This window comes from Python bivittatus, unplaced genomic scaffold, assembly GCF_059951505.1.
Source record: "Python bivittatus isolate LINGU-HERP-01145 unplaced genomic scaffold, Pbiv_v1 ctg000980_np1212, whole genome shotgun sequence".
NCBI lineage: Eukaryota > Metazoa > Chordata > Lepidosauria > Squamata > Pythonidae > Python > Python bivittatus.
This window is the reverse complement of record NW_028277125.1, coordinates 8,327,419-8,346,164: the sequence shown is the minus strand read 5'-3', so window position 1 is coordinate 8,346,164 and position 18,746 is coordinate 8,327,419. Positions and strand designations below refer to the sequence as shown.

Below are 18,746 nucleotides of genomic sequence, written 5' to 3'. Positions count from 1 at the left end.
TATTCTTGCTGTCCCAAAAAATGGTATCTGTCTGCCTCAAGTAAGCTCCAGGCTGTGCAAGACAATGGATATTTTACCCTTATTATTCACCAGAAGTAAGAATAAAAAAGACCTAATTGTGCTATTTTCCCCTATGTTTGCCTAGGCTGCAATCAGAGAATGCTAGCAAGACCATAGAGCTCAAGCCCTTGCTCAGTGGAAAAAAACCCAATTTAAGGACCCCAGACTGGTGATTATTTAAAGGGGAGAACACAACTTGCTAACAGGTTCCTCTGCAGAATCCTCCCACTACAGAGCATTTCAGGAGTTGTAAGGACACCAGGTTGGAGAACTATGACACAGAGTTTCCAAATTCAGAGTGCCGGACCTATAGGACTACCTTGAGAGCAAATATGCAGAAGTGTTCAGGTGATAAAAAGACTCTTAAACTGGGTCCTATAACTCTGTGAGGAGCCAACACAGCACTAAGCTATCTAGAGTAAACAGAGAAAGGAGATAGGCAGATCACACCCAGCCAAGAGCAACCATCTCTTTAAATATGGGGTTCCAGAATCGCTCCACCCCACCCCACCCCACCCATCTTACCCAATGGGGCAGGACGGACAGTTTTAGGAGAGGCTCGCTTGGGTGATGACTCAGGATGAGGTGCAACGGGTTGCACTGGCCGGGTCTGCTTTGCTGCCAACTTCTTCAGGCTGACTTGTCTCTTCTCAAACATTTCTTGTACATCTTCTAGTTTCTGTAGAACTCTTTGGGCATTGCTCTGTGGAAGAAAAAATTAAATTGGGGTGTATAAAGGACCAATGCAATGTTTTATTCAAAAGCACCCCTTCACCACCCGACTCTAAGGGTCTTGGCATTGACTATCAATGGACTTTAGTCTAGATCGCTGTTGAGCAGCCTTCAGATCTGAAGGCAGCATACTTCCAAATACCCTTGGATGAACCTTCATCAAACACTGGCTGCCTCCTTAGGTTCTTACCTTTATTTCTGGGGTGAGAATCGTATCAAACTGGTTGTAGAACTCCTTTGCATTCAGCAGCTGGTGGTCTTTGAGAGTTTCCAGAAACTTCTCTATCTCACAAAGTGCAGTTTCAGCTCCCTCTTGTGTTTGGCATTTGTCTACAGCTTGGGAAGCTAAGAGGTAGATTCCAGCTTCACCCCACTGGCTAGCCTTGAAAAGAGGAGAGAAATATGTTCTTAGAACCTCAAACCATACATTTCCTCTTGTATCAATCACTGGGTCCTCATGGTGCAAGTAGGTACATTTCAGGGGAGCAGGGAAAGGAAGAGTTGGCACCATTCTTTAATGTATTACAAGTATACACCATTTCAATCCAGTTAGCACTAGAGGCAGGAGCGTCAGCAGAGAAGGGATCACAAAAGTTCTCATGGTGGCCATAACCATGTGATCCAAGTCCCGCCCTTTTTTATGTGGGTCACAACTTTGAAAGTTCACCATACAGAAAATGGTGCACCAAAAATTTTATGCCTTTCCCGGCCTGTGTTCCTTTCTCTTCTCTAGATTTCAGACTAAATTCAGTACTGATGTTGAGTTCTCTTGAAAGCGTATAGCAGAATATGACTGTGGCCCTCTATAAAGATTTTTGTTTTCTGCTGTGCAAAATACAGTGGTACCTTGGGTCACGAACGCTTCTGTTCACGACCAATTCAGGTCACAAACAGCACCGTTCGCAAAATTTTGCCTCCGTTCGCGAATGCCGGATCGGGTGACGAACAGGATCCGTGGCCATTTTCCCTCCCGTGACACGTGGTCGTGGCTTCCTGTAAGGAGGGGGACTCTCCCTCCAAGCAACAACCGCCTCCCCACCCGCCTTCCTGTCCTCCACGCCAGAAGTCGCGTTGAGCAAGGTTAGCGTTCTCTCTCTTCGTACTGTATTTTGTTTCATATTTTTGCGGTTTAAAAAAAAAAAATATGGTTCAGAACGGATTAACCTTAATTACATCGAACCTTATGAGGAAATTTGATTCGGGACGCCACCAAAATCGGGTCCCCACCAAATTCGGAGGGGTCAGAACGGATTAACCGTATTTACACTGAACCTTATGGGGAAATTTGATTCGGGTCGCGACCAATTTGGGTCGCGACCAGAGTCGCGGAACGAATTAAGTTCGTGAACCAAGGTACCACTGTATAATATCCCATACCCCAAACAAGGTGTTCTGTATGTCCAGAGGTCAGAACACTTTCAAAACACTTGGGATGTTCTATGATGGATCACCCAGAATGCACTAAGATGGGATGTTTTGCACACTCCTTCAAGAGCTTGCAGCAGGAAACAGATCCAGTAATATACAGAAAATTTCATCATCCAAGCTTCATTAACTCATCAAATTAATTGCCACACTGTGTCCATGTTCATAACACACATTGCTAGCCATATTTCAACCTAGCTTCCATACTTAGCTTGTTGCATGAACTCAGCCTGTGATTAATTTAAGGTTCAATATCTCATGCTTACCCAGAAAACTCTGTTCAGTAAACCATACTTAAATTAATCTGAACTTTTACATATCTGGTAACTAAGCAATTTCACCTTCAATCAAGGTGACACGTGGCAACTCAGTTACCTATATCAACTCATCTGACAGTAATGCAGTTAACAAGCGGTTCATTGTGCATTTGTACAATATGCATGTTAATTATATTTATGTTGAAACAACTTTCCTGTAGCAAAATCTGGAAAAAAAACATTTAAGAGGCTGAGGAAGTTTCTAAGAGAAAAAAAAACACTTGGCAGACATAAACATTTGCAAAGGCTGGAAAGTTTGGAAAGACCTGATATAGCAAGTAAAAACAGCGTGGTTATAGAATTTGGTTTCCTGATACCACGATTTGAAACTTTTGGTGCAGAGTTCCAATTTTTTTAGGTAGCTGATAGTTATACTGTTCTGTTCATTTTTAATGCCGTTGAGCAATTACATTTTTACGACCTTTATTCACAGTTTCCAAGCCTCTTACTTTATCTAACTGCCTGTGTAATTCGAGGGATTTCCCCAAGATATCATATTTTTTCTTGGTTTCATTGGCAAAGTCATCACAGATGCGCCTGAGTTCAACACACTTTGGTCTAATGGAGTCAACTGCATAATGGTTGTTTTGGATCAGCTGGTCTCCATGGATAGCTAAAGACTGGGCTTTTTCCAAAGGTTCCTGTAAAAGAAGGAAGGACATAGAAAACATCGAAAAGGTTAAGAAAAGAATCCAGAATTTCATTGAAGTTTCAGCCATCTACATGAAGGGTCAAAAACTACCATTGTTTTGGTAAGACATCCTTTTCTGATATGAACTGAACTTTATGAAATCCACTGAAACATGAACTGAACTGCCACGGGCACAAAATAAATTTGCACCCTCACACTGACAAACGCTTCCTTTATGTATCTTCATCCTAGTATGCAAAAAAGATTCTTATCTAACCCTGCTGGGCCTATGCTGAACCTTAAGTCAAGTTTAGATCTAGCAGCTGAGCTGTGCCAAACTGAGATTTTGCCAGGGAGCCTGACATCAGGGCTTTAAAAGCCAATATCAACACGTTAATGATGGCTATAAGCAATCAGCAACCAGTGCAGATTTTTCAGTTCTGGCATAATTTGATCCCCATCCCTTGCCAAAGTTAGCAGCCAGCTGATCCTTTGCAATAGTCAAAACGTGCAGGGATAACGATCATGAAATCTGACTGGTTTAGGAAGGAGTCAGCACAATTGCGCAGGAGTGCTGCCCTCCAAAGTTGCGGCTTCTGACACAGTGACAGTTGAGTTTGGGAACATTTCCAAATTACAAATCTGCTCTTTCAGGGGGAGTGCAACCCTCTTCCGAAACAGGTTGAACCCCAATCCCAGGGGCCACCAATCCCCAACATCTTATCAGGATTTAATTTCAGCTTGTTCTTTATGGTATGTAAGCAAAATTCAAGGATACTGACTGCTTCCTTGAAGTCGGATGGTAAGGAACAACAGATCTGATAACATTCCACTTCAAAACTCTGAATGACTTTAGTGGTTTCATGTAGATGATGAACATCATGGGAGAAGAGAAGGAACCCTATGATATACCATAAGTCAATAGCTTAGATATCAAATTGTAGTCCACCAGGACTATCTCCTGGATGCAGACTGATTATAAAACACTGTCCCCCAATTCCTACAGATTATCCAAAAGGATATCACGACTAATGATATCAAAAGACCCCAAGAGGTCCAGGAGAACTGAGAGAGCCATACTCCCCCCATCCAGTTTCTACTCTCGTTCATCTACAGTATGAAGGCTACTAAAGCAGTTTTAGTATCCTATCCTGGCTAAAAGCTTAACTGAAATGGTACAGAAAATCATTACCAGATGTTAAAGGCCATAATTTTCTCAATCGTGTTTCCCAGAAACAGAATATGTTCAAATGAAATTGTACAGATCTTTCTACAGGTCAAGGATGGATTTCTTCAGTAGAGACCTTATTAGTGCTTCTTTTAAGAAAAGGGAAATCCACCCCTCTTGCAGGAAACTAGTTCTGTTCTAGCTGAGAAGCGGTGAATAAACAGGTGACAGCCCTCTTCTCTCCACACCTTGAAATCTACAAGGTGAAAAGCATCTACAATAACCAGACAAACCTAGGTTATATCCCTGTGACTTACACTAACATGGTCTGCCAAGAATGGTGCAGATGGCTTCTAGACACCTGTGATCAGTTCCACAAAACTGTTTCTAGTTAAAAAGTCCTAAGGAAGGAATCTCCCTCCACCCTGCAAGAAAAAAAACATTCCCTGAGAACTGAACATGAGGATTGATGGACTCTTGAGGAAGGAGACAAAGAAAACAGGGAATAAAATGTCTTGAAATTTGCAGTCTCCATGCTGCACTGTTTTGCTGGAGTCATATTTACAGGTAGTCCTTGCTTAACTGCCTTGTTTAGTGACCACTCAAAGTTACAACAGCACTGAAAAAGTAAGTTTATGACCCATCCTCACATTTACAACTCTTGCAGCGTCTGCAGTCATGTGACTGCCATTTCCATACTTCACAGATGGCTTCCAACAAGCAGAGTCAATGGAGAAGCCAGCAGTAAAATTGCAAGTCATGATAATAGGATATCTCGCTTAACGACCACAGGTGATTTGCTTATCAACTGTGGCAGAAGTGGCGCTGTAAGTCCGTTGCAGTTACATGATGTCTTGCTTAATGACAACGTTCCCAGTCCCAATTATGGTTGTTAAGCGAGGATGACCTGTATTTCAAATACCAATGATTTACCTGTCCTTTCTCTTCTAACTGTCTTCGCCCCTTCAGGATATGCTCCACGCGAGAGACACTGTCTCCAATATCTGTGAAAGCTGCCTGCAGTTCCATCAAGTTGTCCAGTGCCAATTTGACCTACAAGGAAAATGGGCATAAAAAGATGGAGCAAATTTGCTACAATCTCCTGGCTGTTAGAGTGCAGTAATCAAGGCAAATCATAGACAGTGAAAGGAACATAATTATTCTTCTACCAAGACAGACAGACAGGCAGCAGATAGATAGATAGAAAACACATGCTGTCTATCAAGAAGTAGAATAATAAAACAGCTTTTCATAATTTGATGTCCTTCAGAGAGCACTTAGTGTTGCCTGCTGGATGAGAATGGAATTTGTAATCTAATACAATTCAGGGATGCCAGTTTGGGAAACGCTGCAACAGTCATGGATTATTATTGTACATACAGGTAGTCCTCGCTTACTGAACATTCATTCAGCAACAGTTCAAACTTACGACCACGCTGAAAAAGTAGTTTTACGATAAGTCCTTGAAGTTCCGGCCATTGCAGCATCCCTGCAATCACGTGATTGTGATTTGGGCGCTTGGCAACTGGTGTGCATTTACAATGGTCGCAGCATCCCACAGTAATGGGATGGCCATTTGTGACCTTCACAGCCAGTTTCTCACAAGCAAAGTTAATGGGGAAGCCGACAGGAAGTTGCAAGTCATGGTCCTGTGATGTCACACTTAAGGACCTACGGTGATTCGCTTAACGTCCGCAGCTGGAACTGACTGTATAAGTTGGTGCAGTCCCATGATGTCACACTTAACAATCATGCCATTTCGTGATGGAGTTGCTGGTCCCTACTGTGGTTGGTAAATGAGGACTACCTGTACTATATTATAGAAAACCCAGACTAGTTTCTCGGTGGTTGTGACAGAAGTATCAGCTAAATCACTGTTTATAGATCAGGCTTTCAAGGCACCCATGAATTATTTTTACATATCCATAAAGCTTTTCCATGATTCTGTAGCAATTACATGTTCTTGGTTGTGCAACTCAAATAAGTATATATATTATGGAATGAGTTGGGACCATAACTTGCTGCTGATCTCTTAATTTAAGGACCAGGAACACATCTAGTGAGAAAGGATGGTAACAGACCAGGAAACTATGATAACCATCTTCAAATATTTAAAGGATTGTCTCAGAGAAGACGGCCCTCAGTTGTCCTTGTTCAGTTCTCATCTCCAAGGGGTCAGCATTAGCTCTGAGACTGGGGCAGCATTTTCCATTTCAAACACAACACACGGGTGTAAGAGGAATAAATATTTTTTTCCCCAGAGTTGCTATTCTGATCACAGCTGCCTTGGAAGGAAAACACCCATTCGTGTAGCTGTGACTTTCCCACATCATCTGAAGTTTAGATATAAAAGCCTGGACATTTTAAGGTTGAGCAAGTTCCCCTATTCTGAAATCCCGCCTAGAATCACTGACTGACAGTGGGCCAGGTGAACTGTAAGCAGAATATCTATTTTACTTTCTTATAGATTTGGTTTTGGGGTGGGGGAGAATAATACATATTTCCTTATACAAATATATGGAACAAAGTTGATCTGCAAGTTATTTCCCAAGAAGGAAACAGTGGAGGGGAAACAAATCTAACAGTTAAGAGATATGCAAAACAGTACCTCTCGGAAATTCTGTTCAAAATGACGGAGCTGCAAGCACTGCTCTAATTTTAGGTGATGCTTGGACCAAAACTGATCAAAAGCTCTTTCTGTTTCATCCAACTGGGCAAGCAACCTGTCAAAAAAATGACAGAATTACATTTGATTCAAGAACATGGCTTCTTCCTTTTAATTTCAGGGTACTAAAGCAAGCAGAGATCAACCGATCTCTTTCTCCATGGAGATGGGACACTTGCACAGCGACAAATCCTCATTTAAGGCATTGTCCTAGTTCTTGATTTAGAACACAAGTTTGTTCCTATAACTCTGAGAAATAAAGCAAGCATGAAAAAGCAAAAAGCTACAACAGAGCTATACTTTGGCTCTGGAAGCTCCTTACAAATTGTACTCACCATAAAAAAGCAGCCCGCCATCTAAGGATTCTGACAGTTAAGAAGTCCGAAGAGAGGCTAAATTTATTAATTAATTATCCTAAAGAGATTCAGTGTGGTGTACTGGCTAATGTGTTTGATTAGGAGTGGGGAGAACCAGGTTTCTGTCCCCACCTCAGACATGAAACTCCCTTTGAGCCAGTCCCTCCTTCTCAGCCAAAGAGCCGCTATGGTTTAGTGGCAAAGCTGTGGGATTACAAATGGGTAGTGTAATGGTATGTGGAAATGACCTTCGGAAAGAGGGAGGGAGAGCTGCAGACTGGACAACCAGCATGTAAAAGTTATCTCAGCCCACCAAAGGAGAGGAGGGGATGTGGGAAGCATTTCAGAAGGGACCTTCTCTAGTTTTCCAGAGAACAAAAGGAAAGGAGGGGAGAAATACTTTCAGTCTTGCAAGGTTCTGGTAATGTAACTTTGCAAATAGATAGAGCTAGTACTCCTAGTTGTACTTCTTGTCTGGATAACCTCACAGGGCTAACATCAATCTTGCAAGTCTGAAAATCTAGACCACTGCAGAGTTTGGGCAAGCAAATGAGGTACTACAATTTGATCAGTGTTTTTATGATAAATTGGACTCACATTTGATGCACAGAAGTCAACTGAAATCTTTCATAATGGCTTTGTACCTTTTCTACAATAAATTTACTTAATCAGAAGTTCGAAAATTCTTGCATGCCTATTAACTATCAGTAGTCTGCTAGGGAGAAGCCTGGTACACACAAAATCGAACAAAAGTTAGATTGTATGTGTGTGTCCATGGGTGCATCTCTCTTAGCATGTTGGGTGAGTTCAGTTTATTTTGTTAATGGTGCAATGTACTGTGTGAACCCAACAATGGATTAATGTATTGTGTAAATGCATCTAGTATGTACAGTCAGGTCCAGAAATATTGGGACATCGACACAATTCTAACATCTTTGGCTCTATATACCACCACAATGGATTTGGAATGAAACAAACACAATGTGCTTTAACTGCAGACTGTCAGCTTTAATTTGAGGGTATGTACGTCCAACTCAGGTGAACGGTGTAGGAATTACAACAGTTTGCATATGTGCCTCCCATTTGTTAAGGGACCAAAAGTAATGGGACAGAATAATAATCATAAATCAAACTTTCCCTTTTTAATACTTGGTTGCAAATCCGTTGCAGTCAATCACAGCCTGAAGCCTGGAACGCATAGACATCACCAGACGCTGGGTTTCATCCCTGGTGATGCTCTGCCAGGCCTCTACTGCAACTGTCTTCAGTTCCTGCTTGTTCTTGGGGCATTTTCCCTTCAGTTTTGTCTTCAGCAAGTGAAATGCATGCTCAATGGGATTCAGGTCAGGTGATTGACTTGGCCATTGCATAACATTCCACTTCTGTCCCTTCAAAGACTCTTTGGTTGCTTTTGCAGTATGCTTTGGGTCATTGTCCATCTGTACTGTGAAGCGCTGTCCAATGAGTTCTGCAGCATTTGGCTGAATGTGAGCAGATAATATTTCCCAAAACACTGCAGAATTCATCCTGCTGCTTTTGTCAGCAGTCACATCATCAATAAATACAAGAGAACCAGTTCCATTGGCAGCCATACATGCCCACACCATGACACTACCACCACCATGCTTCACTGATGAGGTGGTATGCTTAGGATCATGAGCAGTTCCTTTCCTTCTCCATACTCTTCTCTTCCCATCACTCTGGTACAAGTTGACCTTGGTCTCATCTGTCCATAGGATGTTGTTCCAGAACTGTGAAGGCTTTTTTAGATGTTGTTTGGCAAACTCTAATCTGGCCTTCCTGTTTTTGAGGCTCACCAATGGTTTACATCTTGTGGTGAACCCTCTGTATTCACTCTCGTGAAGTCTTCTTTTGATTGTTGACTTTGACACACATACACCTACCTCCTGGAGAGTGTTCTTGATCTGGCCAACTGTTGTGAAGGGTGTTTTCTTCACGAGGGAAAGGATTCTTTGGTCATCCACCACAGTTGTTTTCCGTTGTCTCCCGGGTCTTTTGGTGTTGCTGAGCTCACTGGTGCACTCCTTCTTTTTGAGAATGTTCCAAACAGTTGTTTTGGCCACACCTAATGTTCTTGCTATCTCTCTGATAGGTTTGTTTTGTTTCTTCAGCCTAATGATGGCTTGCTTCACTGATAGTGACAGCTCTTTGGATCTCATCTTGAGAGTTGACAGCAACAGATTCCAAATGCACATAGCACACTTGAAATGAACTCTGGGCCTTTTATCTGCACATTGTAATTGGGGTATTGAGGGAATATCACACACCTGGCCATGGAACAGCTGAGAAGCCAATTGTCCATTACTTTTGGTCCCTTAACAAGTGGGAGGCACATATGCAAACTGTTGTAATTCCTACACCGTTCACCTGAGTTGGATGTACATACCCTCAAATTAAAGCTGACAGTCTGCAGTTAAGGCACATTGTGTTTGTTTCATTCCAAATCCATTGTGGTGGTGTATAGAGCCAAAGATGTTAGAATTGTGTCGATGTCCCAATATTTCTGGACCTGACTGTATATACTGATGTACTCTTGATTGCATTCCAAGCATGAAGAAGCTTGAAGATGGAGAGGGCATATATGGATTGTGGCCACGGAATGTCATAATCATGAAAGTGGCTCATGTGCTTTTTTTCTTTCAACACGTTGAGAGAGATCATGTAGGCCTCCGATCTGAAGGAATTATTTCTTCTCTCAGTGATTTTTCCTTTGCCTTAAAGATTTATTTTCCCCCTATTACTTTTCCTTAAATCTTCAGGGGAAAGTTAATTGCTAAGAAAAAAGGCAGCCAAAATATTGTTATCTATCTGATTTTATTGTCTGTACTGTGAACCTTCTTTTCCACTAAATTTATCTCAAGTGCCCTAATGGTTTCATTTTTTTGTACTATTTGTATTTATTCTGTTGTGGGGGAAAAACTTGCTAAACTTTTAACAAGTGCTTTATTATCTGGAAAGTTATGAGAATTCAAATCTAAAATAATATTTAACACATAATCTAAACCACATCCAAAGGAGAAGGCTGACTCTGTTTTGCATTTCATGAAGCATCACCATTGCCCTGGTCTCAAAAAATAGTATGAAATCATCCTGGCATTTTTTGGATATGTATTCACTTCTCCCTTTCCTGGCCATTCCCATCACATGCATTTTTAAAACTGTGCAAGCAGTTTTCTGAATCACAGATACTAACGAAGTCATAGTTATGTGCAGACCAATTGATTAGGTGAGAGCAAGAGAACACTGAATTTTTATCATAATTAATTTAGGCTGCATTCTCAGACATGCAAAACCAGAACTGGGGTTCAAATCAGCAAACTAAACTTGTTTATCTTGCTGTTCTTGTGACCTACTGTAGGATTAGAAGAGTTCCTTGTTGAACTTCACTGAACTGCATTACAATCCAACCCAGCACAACTGTTTAAACAAAAGCTCCTTAAATACAGTAACCAAAAAGTGACATTGTAACATAACAACACACTTTTGCCCTGTGCTATTATGACTAACTGGACTGACCACTCCTGGAATTCCCTCTGAATGGTGCAGGAACTATGACTTCTTTTAAACCTGGCCATCCTATAGAGGCCAGTCATAGAGATCCTATTTGCTTGATAAACAAATCACTGAGCCTATATGGCAACCACTTCAAATGTTCTTCAAATATGCTATTTGAGTTTTGCAATTTAATATCCTGAAGCCAGCCACATCTTAGGTTAGAAGGTTATGTTAGGTTAGTTGATGGTTCAGTGTGTCATGGAAACCCACTGAGGTAAGGGGGTTAAGCCTGCACAGCCAAAGCTGAATATCTGAAGGACGGCATCTAAAGCTTGGCTGAAGATCTCCCCTCTCCCCTCTTGATTGCTCTGAAATCTCTTTCTCCTCCCTACTGAACAGAGAGAAGAGACACAACTTTAAATTCTGAGTTGCAAGAAGCCAAGAGGATCAAGATTTGGAGACAGTCAGGAAGTGAAGTATGTGTGAAATTATTACTTAAATCCACAGAACCCAGCACAGTAAAAGGGGGAAGGCTTAACTCCTATGTGTGACCCTTTTCTCATTACTCTGCTGTACTGTATTTATCAGTGAGACAGACACACCAAGACACCATCCATCTTTGGTCCTGAACTTTGTCTCCTAAACTGCAGACCTGTGACAAGAGTTCCTCCTACAGTATTTCTAAGTAAGGAAGGGACAGTCTTTCCTCTGTAATTCCTCACCTGGTTCTCTCCTGTTGCTTCTGGTTCAATAGCTTGATTCGCTTTTCATGCTAAGCTATGGCTTGTTTTGATAACAGTTGGTTGGCTAAGTCATAGTGGCTTGTTTCACATAGCCACATCACACAGTTCTGATGTGCAAACCCCAAGATTCACACCACATGTAAAGCCAAAATCAAATCATCCACATTATAGCTTTGAGCAATGTGTATGAAAAACTGATACCGATGTTAGATACATAGGTGTCTTGCAGAAGCTAGGAAGACACTGTGAGTGACATGTCATCACAGAAATTAGGTAATTTTTATCATTTGTGTTATGATGTCATGACGTGCCTGAAATCACTTCCCCTCCATCCCACAGACAGTCATAATTAGATAGAGCAAATTAAGCAAGATACAAAGTTACGTGATTTGGCCATGACCTATCAAACTTAAAATTTCCATGCTATGTTTTTCTGTAACATGTTCACAATAAATTGATCATTTTTCTTTAGTGCACAAACAGACTGAGTTCAACCACTGCACAGAGCCATGGTTTTCCATAACCACGGTTTATGGGAATAAATCACAACTGGCTGATACCCTAAGTCAAAACCCACAAAGCACAGCGTGGCTGGAACCTTCTCCAACACCCAGAAGAACAATCCCAAGGAGATTTATATAAATACAACAATTAATTACTCATTCTGAGATTACAGGCACATTCACACTTTGGCAGAATGGGGAACTGTTGGCCTTCCAGATATAGCTGAACTACAATTCCCAGCACCCGCCACTACTAGCCCTGCTGGGAATTATATATAATCTAGCTACTTTTGGAAGGGCATAAATTCTCCAGCCCTGTCAGAAAAACTGGTTAGTTCAATCTTGAGTTCTTCACCTTTCCACCGTTGCCACATTTTCTAGTTCATCAGCACTGAGTCTGCTGGTGGCGCTTCGTGAGACAGGCTCTCTGATACAAGTCAGAAGCGTGGCTCCCTGCTTCACGGCTAACTTCAGCTCATCCTGTAGGGTGTTGGGAAACAAGGAAAAAGAAAGGTCCTCATTTCATCGTAAGGTCCTGCAACATTCATCACATATTGCTAAAGCCAAGCCCCAAGAATCATAGGTTTATTTCGTTATGACTGATTTCCCCTCTTCTTTAGCCCATGTTTGAAGTGAACATTAGCTCTGACCTGGGTGGCTCCCTCTCTCTCCACTGGATGCATTAGAGGTTTTCTGCTGCTTCTGCCAACAAGTAGCTGTTCCTATTTTAAAGTAGCAATTCCCTTCTTCTCCCAAAGGTCTTGCCGTGGATGCTTCACCTATGATGTGGTTTTCAACTCGATTTGGTGGGATCTCTAGAGATGTCCCCCTTTCTTCCAATCACTGGGAACCGCCCTGCATGATCATCTTGGCTTGGACTACAGGAGATACCAGACACCTGATTTCTGCATGGGTCTCTGCCCATCTAATGCCCGACTGGTGCTTTCCAAAGCACTTGTCAAGTCTTACGCAGGCTCCTCCTAGACACTCTTCTTCCTGTCCCCTAAGGTCATTCCTATATACCATTACAGAAGTCACCTTTCTTCATTGGTGAAGGAAGACTAAAACCACGTTTTTATGATCTTAGGCCCCTTTCCACTCAGACCAGCTCTAGGCTCCCTCTAATTTGGAAGATCCTTGTATAGGTTGGTGTAAACGCACAGGATTTGCTTTGTTTTATTTAGTACTCTTTTTTTGATTTCTGGATGGATTTCTGGGATACTTTTAGATGAAGCTTCCACTGTTCAACCACTCCGTCTCAGGTACAGAATATTACAAGGGGTCCGGGCAATGCTAGTAGCCATTGTAACTCTCCAGTTTTTTTCCACCATATCTTCCATTTTTGTTTTCATTGCACAAATAGAAAATCTGTTCAGAGGAATATGGAACAGCAGCACAACATACTCTGAATAGAAGCATAAGGAACTGGGTTTAGAGTACAGTGCCCAGGATACCTTCTTGATCCCTCCCTCCAGTTTCCATGCCTCATCTGTTTCTATTCTAAAAAACAAGTGTTAATTAGAAATGAACAAAATGAAAAGCTTGTATGGTTGCTGCAAATTCAAGGGCCAGCCTCAAGCAGAAGTCTTAATTTTCAATGAAGTATTTAATGGTTAGATTGATAGCCTGCTTTTCCTCCAAGAACTCAGGGCAACCTGCATGGAAATTGTCCTTCATTTTATTTCCACCACAACCCTGAGAAGTAGCATGGTCTGGGAGAATGACTGGTCTGAAGATGTCAGTCTTGTGAAGTAGTCCAGACAGGAAACTCATCCAGATGAACTAATTGTACTTTATTGTAAGGTTTCATTCACAGAATCTTGCTAGGCTGAAAGTACATCTCTCCCCCCAGCCTTTACATCCCAAGAAACTAGGGAGGGTCCCTTCTGAGACGTTTGCCACGGCCCCATTCCTTTCGTGGGCTAAGATGCTTCTTATCCGACCATTGCCTAGTCTGTGGCTCTTCCTCCTGTCCCTCAAGGTCATTCCTACATACCATTATAGAAGTCACCCTGTGGGTTTCCATTGGCGAAGGAAGACTAAAACCTAGTTCTCCCTGAATCTTGTCCCATCACTTAATCAGTGGTCCACACTGATTCTCCTTCTGTATTAGCTGGAGCCATTATTAGGAAATAAAGGGACAGGAGACTGCATTTATTCATTGTCAAATCAATAAATGTGCTCACCTAAAAGGTGAAATGATGGAGAGAATCCTGGGAAGCCAGAAACCACTTTGTGGTTTGTGTGTGTTTTGTGACCATCCATGCTAATTTTGCCAGAGTACCAGTGGCATCCACAAGATCTGGTTGCTTTCATCAGAGTGTTGTGGCGTCGCATCATAAGCCTTAACTCTTTTGGCTGTGCTTGACACATGGCAATACACACAGAAAAGAAGGGGGTATTTGCTCTGGTGTTACTTTCACCAATATGACCTCCCCTTGCCTGCTGTGCAGACGCTACTGCAGAGCATCCCTAATGCGCCCTCAAATTGACAGTACTTGAATGACCTGATGTGGAGATATGCAGTTAGGTATCATCTGATACTGATGATGATACTTCACTCCATTTCAATGGATGATACTTCATTCCATTTCAATGGATGACCTCACCCAGAATCTTCATGCAGATGTTAAATAGGATGTTAGTGGGGAGAGAGTACAGCCTTAAAGCAAGACATCTGCCCATATCAGCACTGAGTAGAACCAGCCCTGGAGAAAACAACTGGTCCAGAAGGAAGCCATGACTGATAGGACTGAAAGCCCCTGAGAGATCAAAGAAGATCAGGATGAAGGTGCCACACCCAGTCCCTGGTGGAGGAAATTCAGTATACCATCTTGAATTCCTATAAGAAAGCTGGGACTTAAGCCAAACAGATAGGTAAATGAAATAATAAAAAACTGACTTTTGACCTCTGGAAACCTTTTAATGGACAGGGAGACACTGGCAAAATCTCCTTTAGAGTTGTGAAGTCGCACACCCTCACCTTCAACCTGGTGTGTTGTTCTGCATGGGAACACAAAAGTTCCTCCGTGCACTGTACGTTGTTGGGGAGTTCTGTCTCTGCCAAGTTTGTTCCAAAGGCCTGTAACATCTGCGCTGTGGTTTTCACCGTCATGGCAAAATTCTCAATGGCCTGGGTGGAGGGTGCAATTTGAAAAAAACAAAGACATAAGCTATCTTATTTCTCAAAGACAAGAAAGTATTCATGCAAAGACCAAAGTAATACATATTATTCATTTACTTGACGTACTTGCCACATCCATGAGTCATTGGAATTAAATCCCACTGTGTTCAGGGAAACTAACTTTCAGGTCAGTAGAACGACATGTTCTCAAATAGTTTTTAAAAAGCCACGGAAGAAGTCACTGATATATTCATGCCATCCCACAAAACAGGATCATGCCTCTTCACTCAATTTGTTTTTCCCAGTTTGTATTGCCCTGCCCTAAGCAGTGTGGATCTATTCAGTGGTATGGCAAAGGAGGACACAGCATGGAAGATTTATGGATAATCTTTTTTATTTACAAAGATGCAGGTTGTGCAGCTATTAGGGGACAAAACATCCTGAAACACATTATATACAAATAATGCAAGCAAAACACATCTCCAGCTTTCTTCCATTTAGAGGGAAATGAGTAACTTTACTTGGAATGCCAAACCAGAATCTAGGAATATCCCAGAACCCAAGTGTGAGAAACATTCCAGAGTTGTTGTTTTTTTATTTGAGAGCGTGAGCCTAGATCAAAGCTGCATTAGAAACTATTACTTATTTGCGTCAACTTCTTTAAATTCCCAACAATGGAACACATTGTAAAAGATGCTTCTAACATATCTGCCCCATTTGTAAAGAAAGACACGCGTGGGAAAAAAGGCTTTGATCAGTCACAGTCGCCATCTTGACTGTTTTGACACACACACACACACACACTTTGCAGATGCCCCCGAATAAGCACTCATTCCAATGGATGTGATCCATATTTTCCAGGGTTTGGTTCACCCTTCTGACTTCTTTGTGACCTGATGTATTGAAGCACTAAAGCATTTGACTGTTTCTGTTCAGCCACGCACTCACTAATGGTCCAAGCAACGACGGGGAACTCTGCCGGGACAAACACGTAGAAATTGAAACTACTGGAAACTTCCCTGTTGCAAATCAGAAAGTATATGTAGTAATCTGCTTCTCAGACTGGGTATTATTTCTAATTTATTGCCAGGCTGGGGAGCAGGCAGCAATAAACCGCAGGAGGGGTGTGCAAAACCTGTGCATGTTTTATTCTTCGTTTTAGTTTTTGTATATGTTTAGTAAGGTCGATTTATACTTCTCAGAAAGCACAAATAATTGTTAATGGGGAACTAACAAAACTCTGTGAGATTCAAAAAGGGGCAAGACAAGGATGTCCACTGTCTCCAGTTTTGTTCATGTTGGTTCCTGAGGTATTAAACAGAGACATAAAATAAGATCAGAGAATTATGTGTGTTAAGATTAAAAAAGAAACTTATAAGTTAAGGGCATTTGCGAATGATTTGGTGTTGATTTTGGAAAATTCACTAGAGGAGGTAGAAATTTTAATGGGAAAAAGGACTTTGGTATATTAGCAGGTTTCAAGACTAATAATCAGAAGACAAAGATGTTAACAAAAAAATGAAATTAGAAGATCAAATAGAACTGACGGAGAAACTGGTTTTAAGACTGAGAAAAAATTAAAATACTTGGGTATTACTAGGACAAACATGAATTGTTATATTTGAAATTGAAATTCAATTACAAAATTGAAATAACAATTTTGAAATTGCTATTTCAAAATAATTATGTAAAGACATGGAATGAAATTAAGAAGGATATGTTAAGATGGGAGAAATTAAAACTGTCACTGTTGGGGAGAATTTCTGTGATAAAAATAAATGTTTTGCCAAGAATGATGTTTTTGTTTCAGGCAATACCTGTTTTGACAACAGAAGTACCATTCAAACAATGGTAAAAGATGTATCTAAATTTATATGGCAAGTGAAAAAAACACAAGTGAAATATAAAGTGTTACAAGATGCAAAGAAAAGAGGAGGGTTGGGTTTACTGGATTTGAAATGGTATTTTGCAGCTTGTTGTTTGGCCTGGATGAAAGAGTGGGTGTTGCTGAGAAACAAGAGACTTTTAGAGGTAGAAGATCATGACCTGAGGTCTGAATGGCATGGATACTTATGGTATGATAAAGTTAAAATGAATATGGACTTTAAGAATCATTTTATTAGACGTGCCATATTGAGAATACGGAATAGATATAAACCCAGGTTGTGCCCAAAAACACTGTTATGGATCTCAGCTCAAGAAGCATATTATAGAAGAGAAATGGCAGATAAAGATAAATGGTTGAAATATTGGGACTTATTGGAAAACTATCAAGGGGAATTTAAAATCAAATCAAGGGAACAATTAATAGCAGAAGGATATAGTTGTCAATGGTTTTCCCATTTACAGTTATCTGAAAGATTTAAACTGGATAAAAAGACTTATGATATGGGGCAAAGTAAGTCAGAATTTGAAATATAGTTATGTACTAATGATGAACATGTAATTGCTAAACTGTACAAACTTTTGTTGAAATTTGAAACAGGAATAACAGGTTAAAGAATGTATGATAAAGTGGGCTAAGAATTTTGGTTATAATATACAGATGGATCAATGGGAAAATATGTGGTTAAAAGGGTTGAAATTTACATTGTGTTATGATCTCAAAGAGAATTTATATAAAATGATGTATCGTTGGTACATGACACCAGAGAAATTATCTAGAATGTATAAAGGCAGTTCAAATATATGTTGGAAATGGGACATGAAGGGACATTTTATCATGCTTAGTGGACATGTAAAAAAGCTAAAAAAATGTGGATTCAAATGCATACTTTGATACAGAGGATTTTAAAGATCAACATTCAATTGAAGCCGGAACTTTTCCTTTTAGGATTAACAGATAAACACTTAGAAAGAAGCCATGGAAGATTATTTCAATATATGATTACTGCAGCGAAATTACTATATGCACAATGATGGAAAGATTTGATACTACCCACTATGGAGGAATGGTTGGTGAACTTGACAGATTTTGCTGAAATGGATAAATTGCCTTCTTTGATTAGAGAAAAGACGCTATCTACATTTATTGGCCTCTTACAGAATTTTTGTGTAAAAATGAAAAAAAATGAATCTGTGACTTATGGTTTTGATGATTAGACAGGATAGATTATAGAAAGAAGAAGAATATGATGTAACTTTAGAGAGAGCTTAAAATATATTTGTACTTATAACTGCTGTGAAGAATATCGGAAGCCCTTTCTTTATATCTTTTTTCTTTCTTTTCTATTTTTTTCAACTTTTCTTTTCTTGCACTTTTTGCTTTTTCTCTGCTTTTTTTCTTTTTTCTTCCTTGCTTTATATTAGTTTGTGTTTGTTTTTATCTTCTTGTTCAAATGTTTTAATAAAAGTTATATATAAAAAATATTGGTACCTATTTTTTACTTATTTTAATGTTGTGAGCCACCCAGAGGCATGTACTTGAAATGGGCAGCCATGTAAATCGAATAAATAAAAATGAGATTAACTGATCTAGTTCAAAAGTAACAGCAAAAGGCATGCAT

The 18,746-nt window shown here is 40.5% G+C and overlaps 1 protein-coding gene across 1 annotated transcript in view; it reads right to left on the bottom strand.

The window, feature by feature from the left end:
- MCF2L2 (MCF.2 cell line derived transforming sequence-like 2) overlaps nt 1-18,746 on the bottom strand; it is a 216,995-nt gene that overhangs the window by 131,205 nt on the left and 67,044 nt on the right. The window contains exons 7-13 of the mRNA XM_088131892.1: nt 15,100-15,249; nt 12,472-12,596; nt 6,942-7,056; nt 5,267-5,386; nt 2,984-3,175; nt 983-1,174; nt 586-763 (exon numbers count right to left, since the gene is read on the bottom strand). Coding sequence (XP_087988018.1) covers nt 586-763; nt 983-1,174; nt 2,984-3,175; nt 5,267-5,386; nt 6,942-7,056; nt 12,472-12,596; nt 15,100-15,249 — 1,072 coding nt within the window. The remainder of the gene's footprint in view (nt 1-585; nt 764-982; nt 1,175-2,983; nt 3,176-5,266; nt 5,387-6,941; nt 7,057-12,471; nt 12,597-15,099; nt 15,250-18,746) is intronic.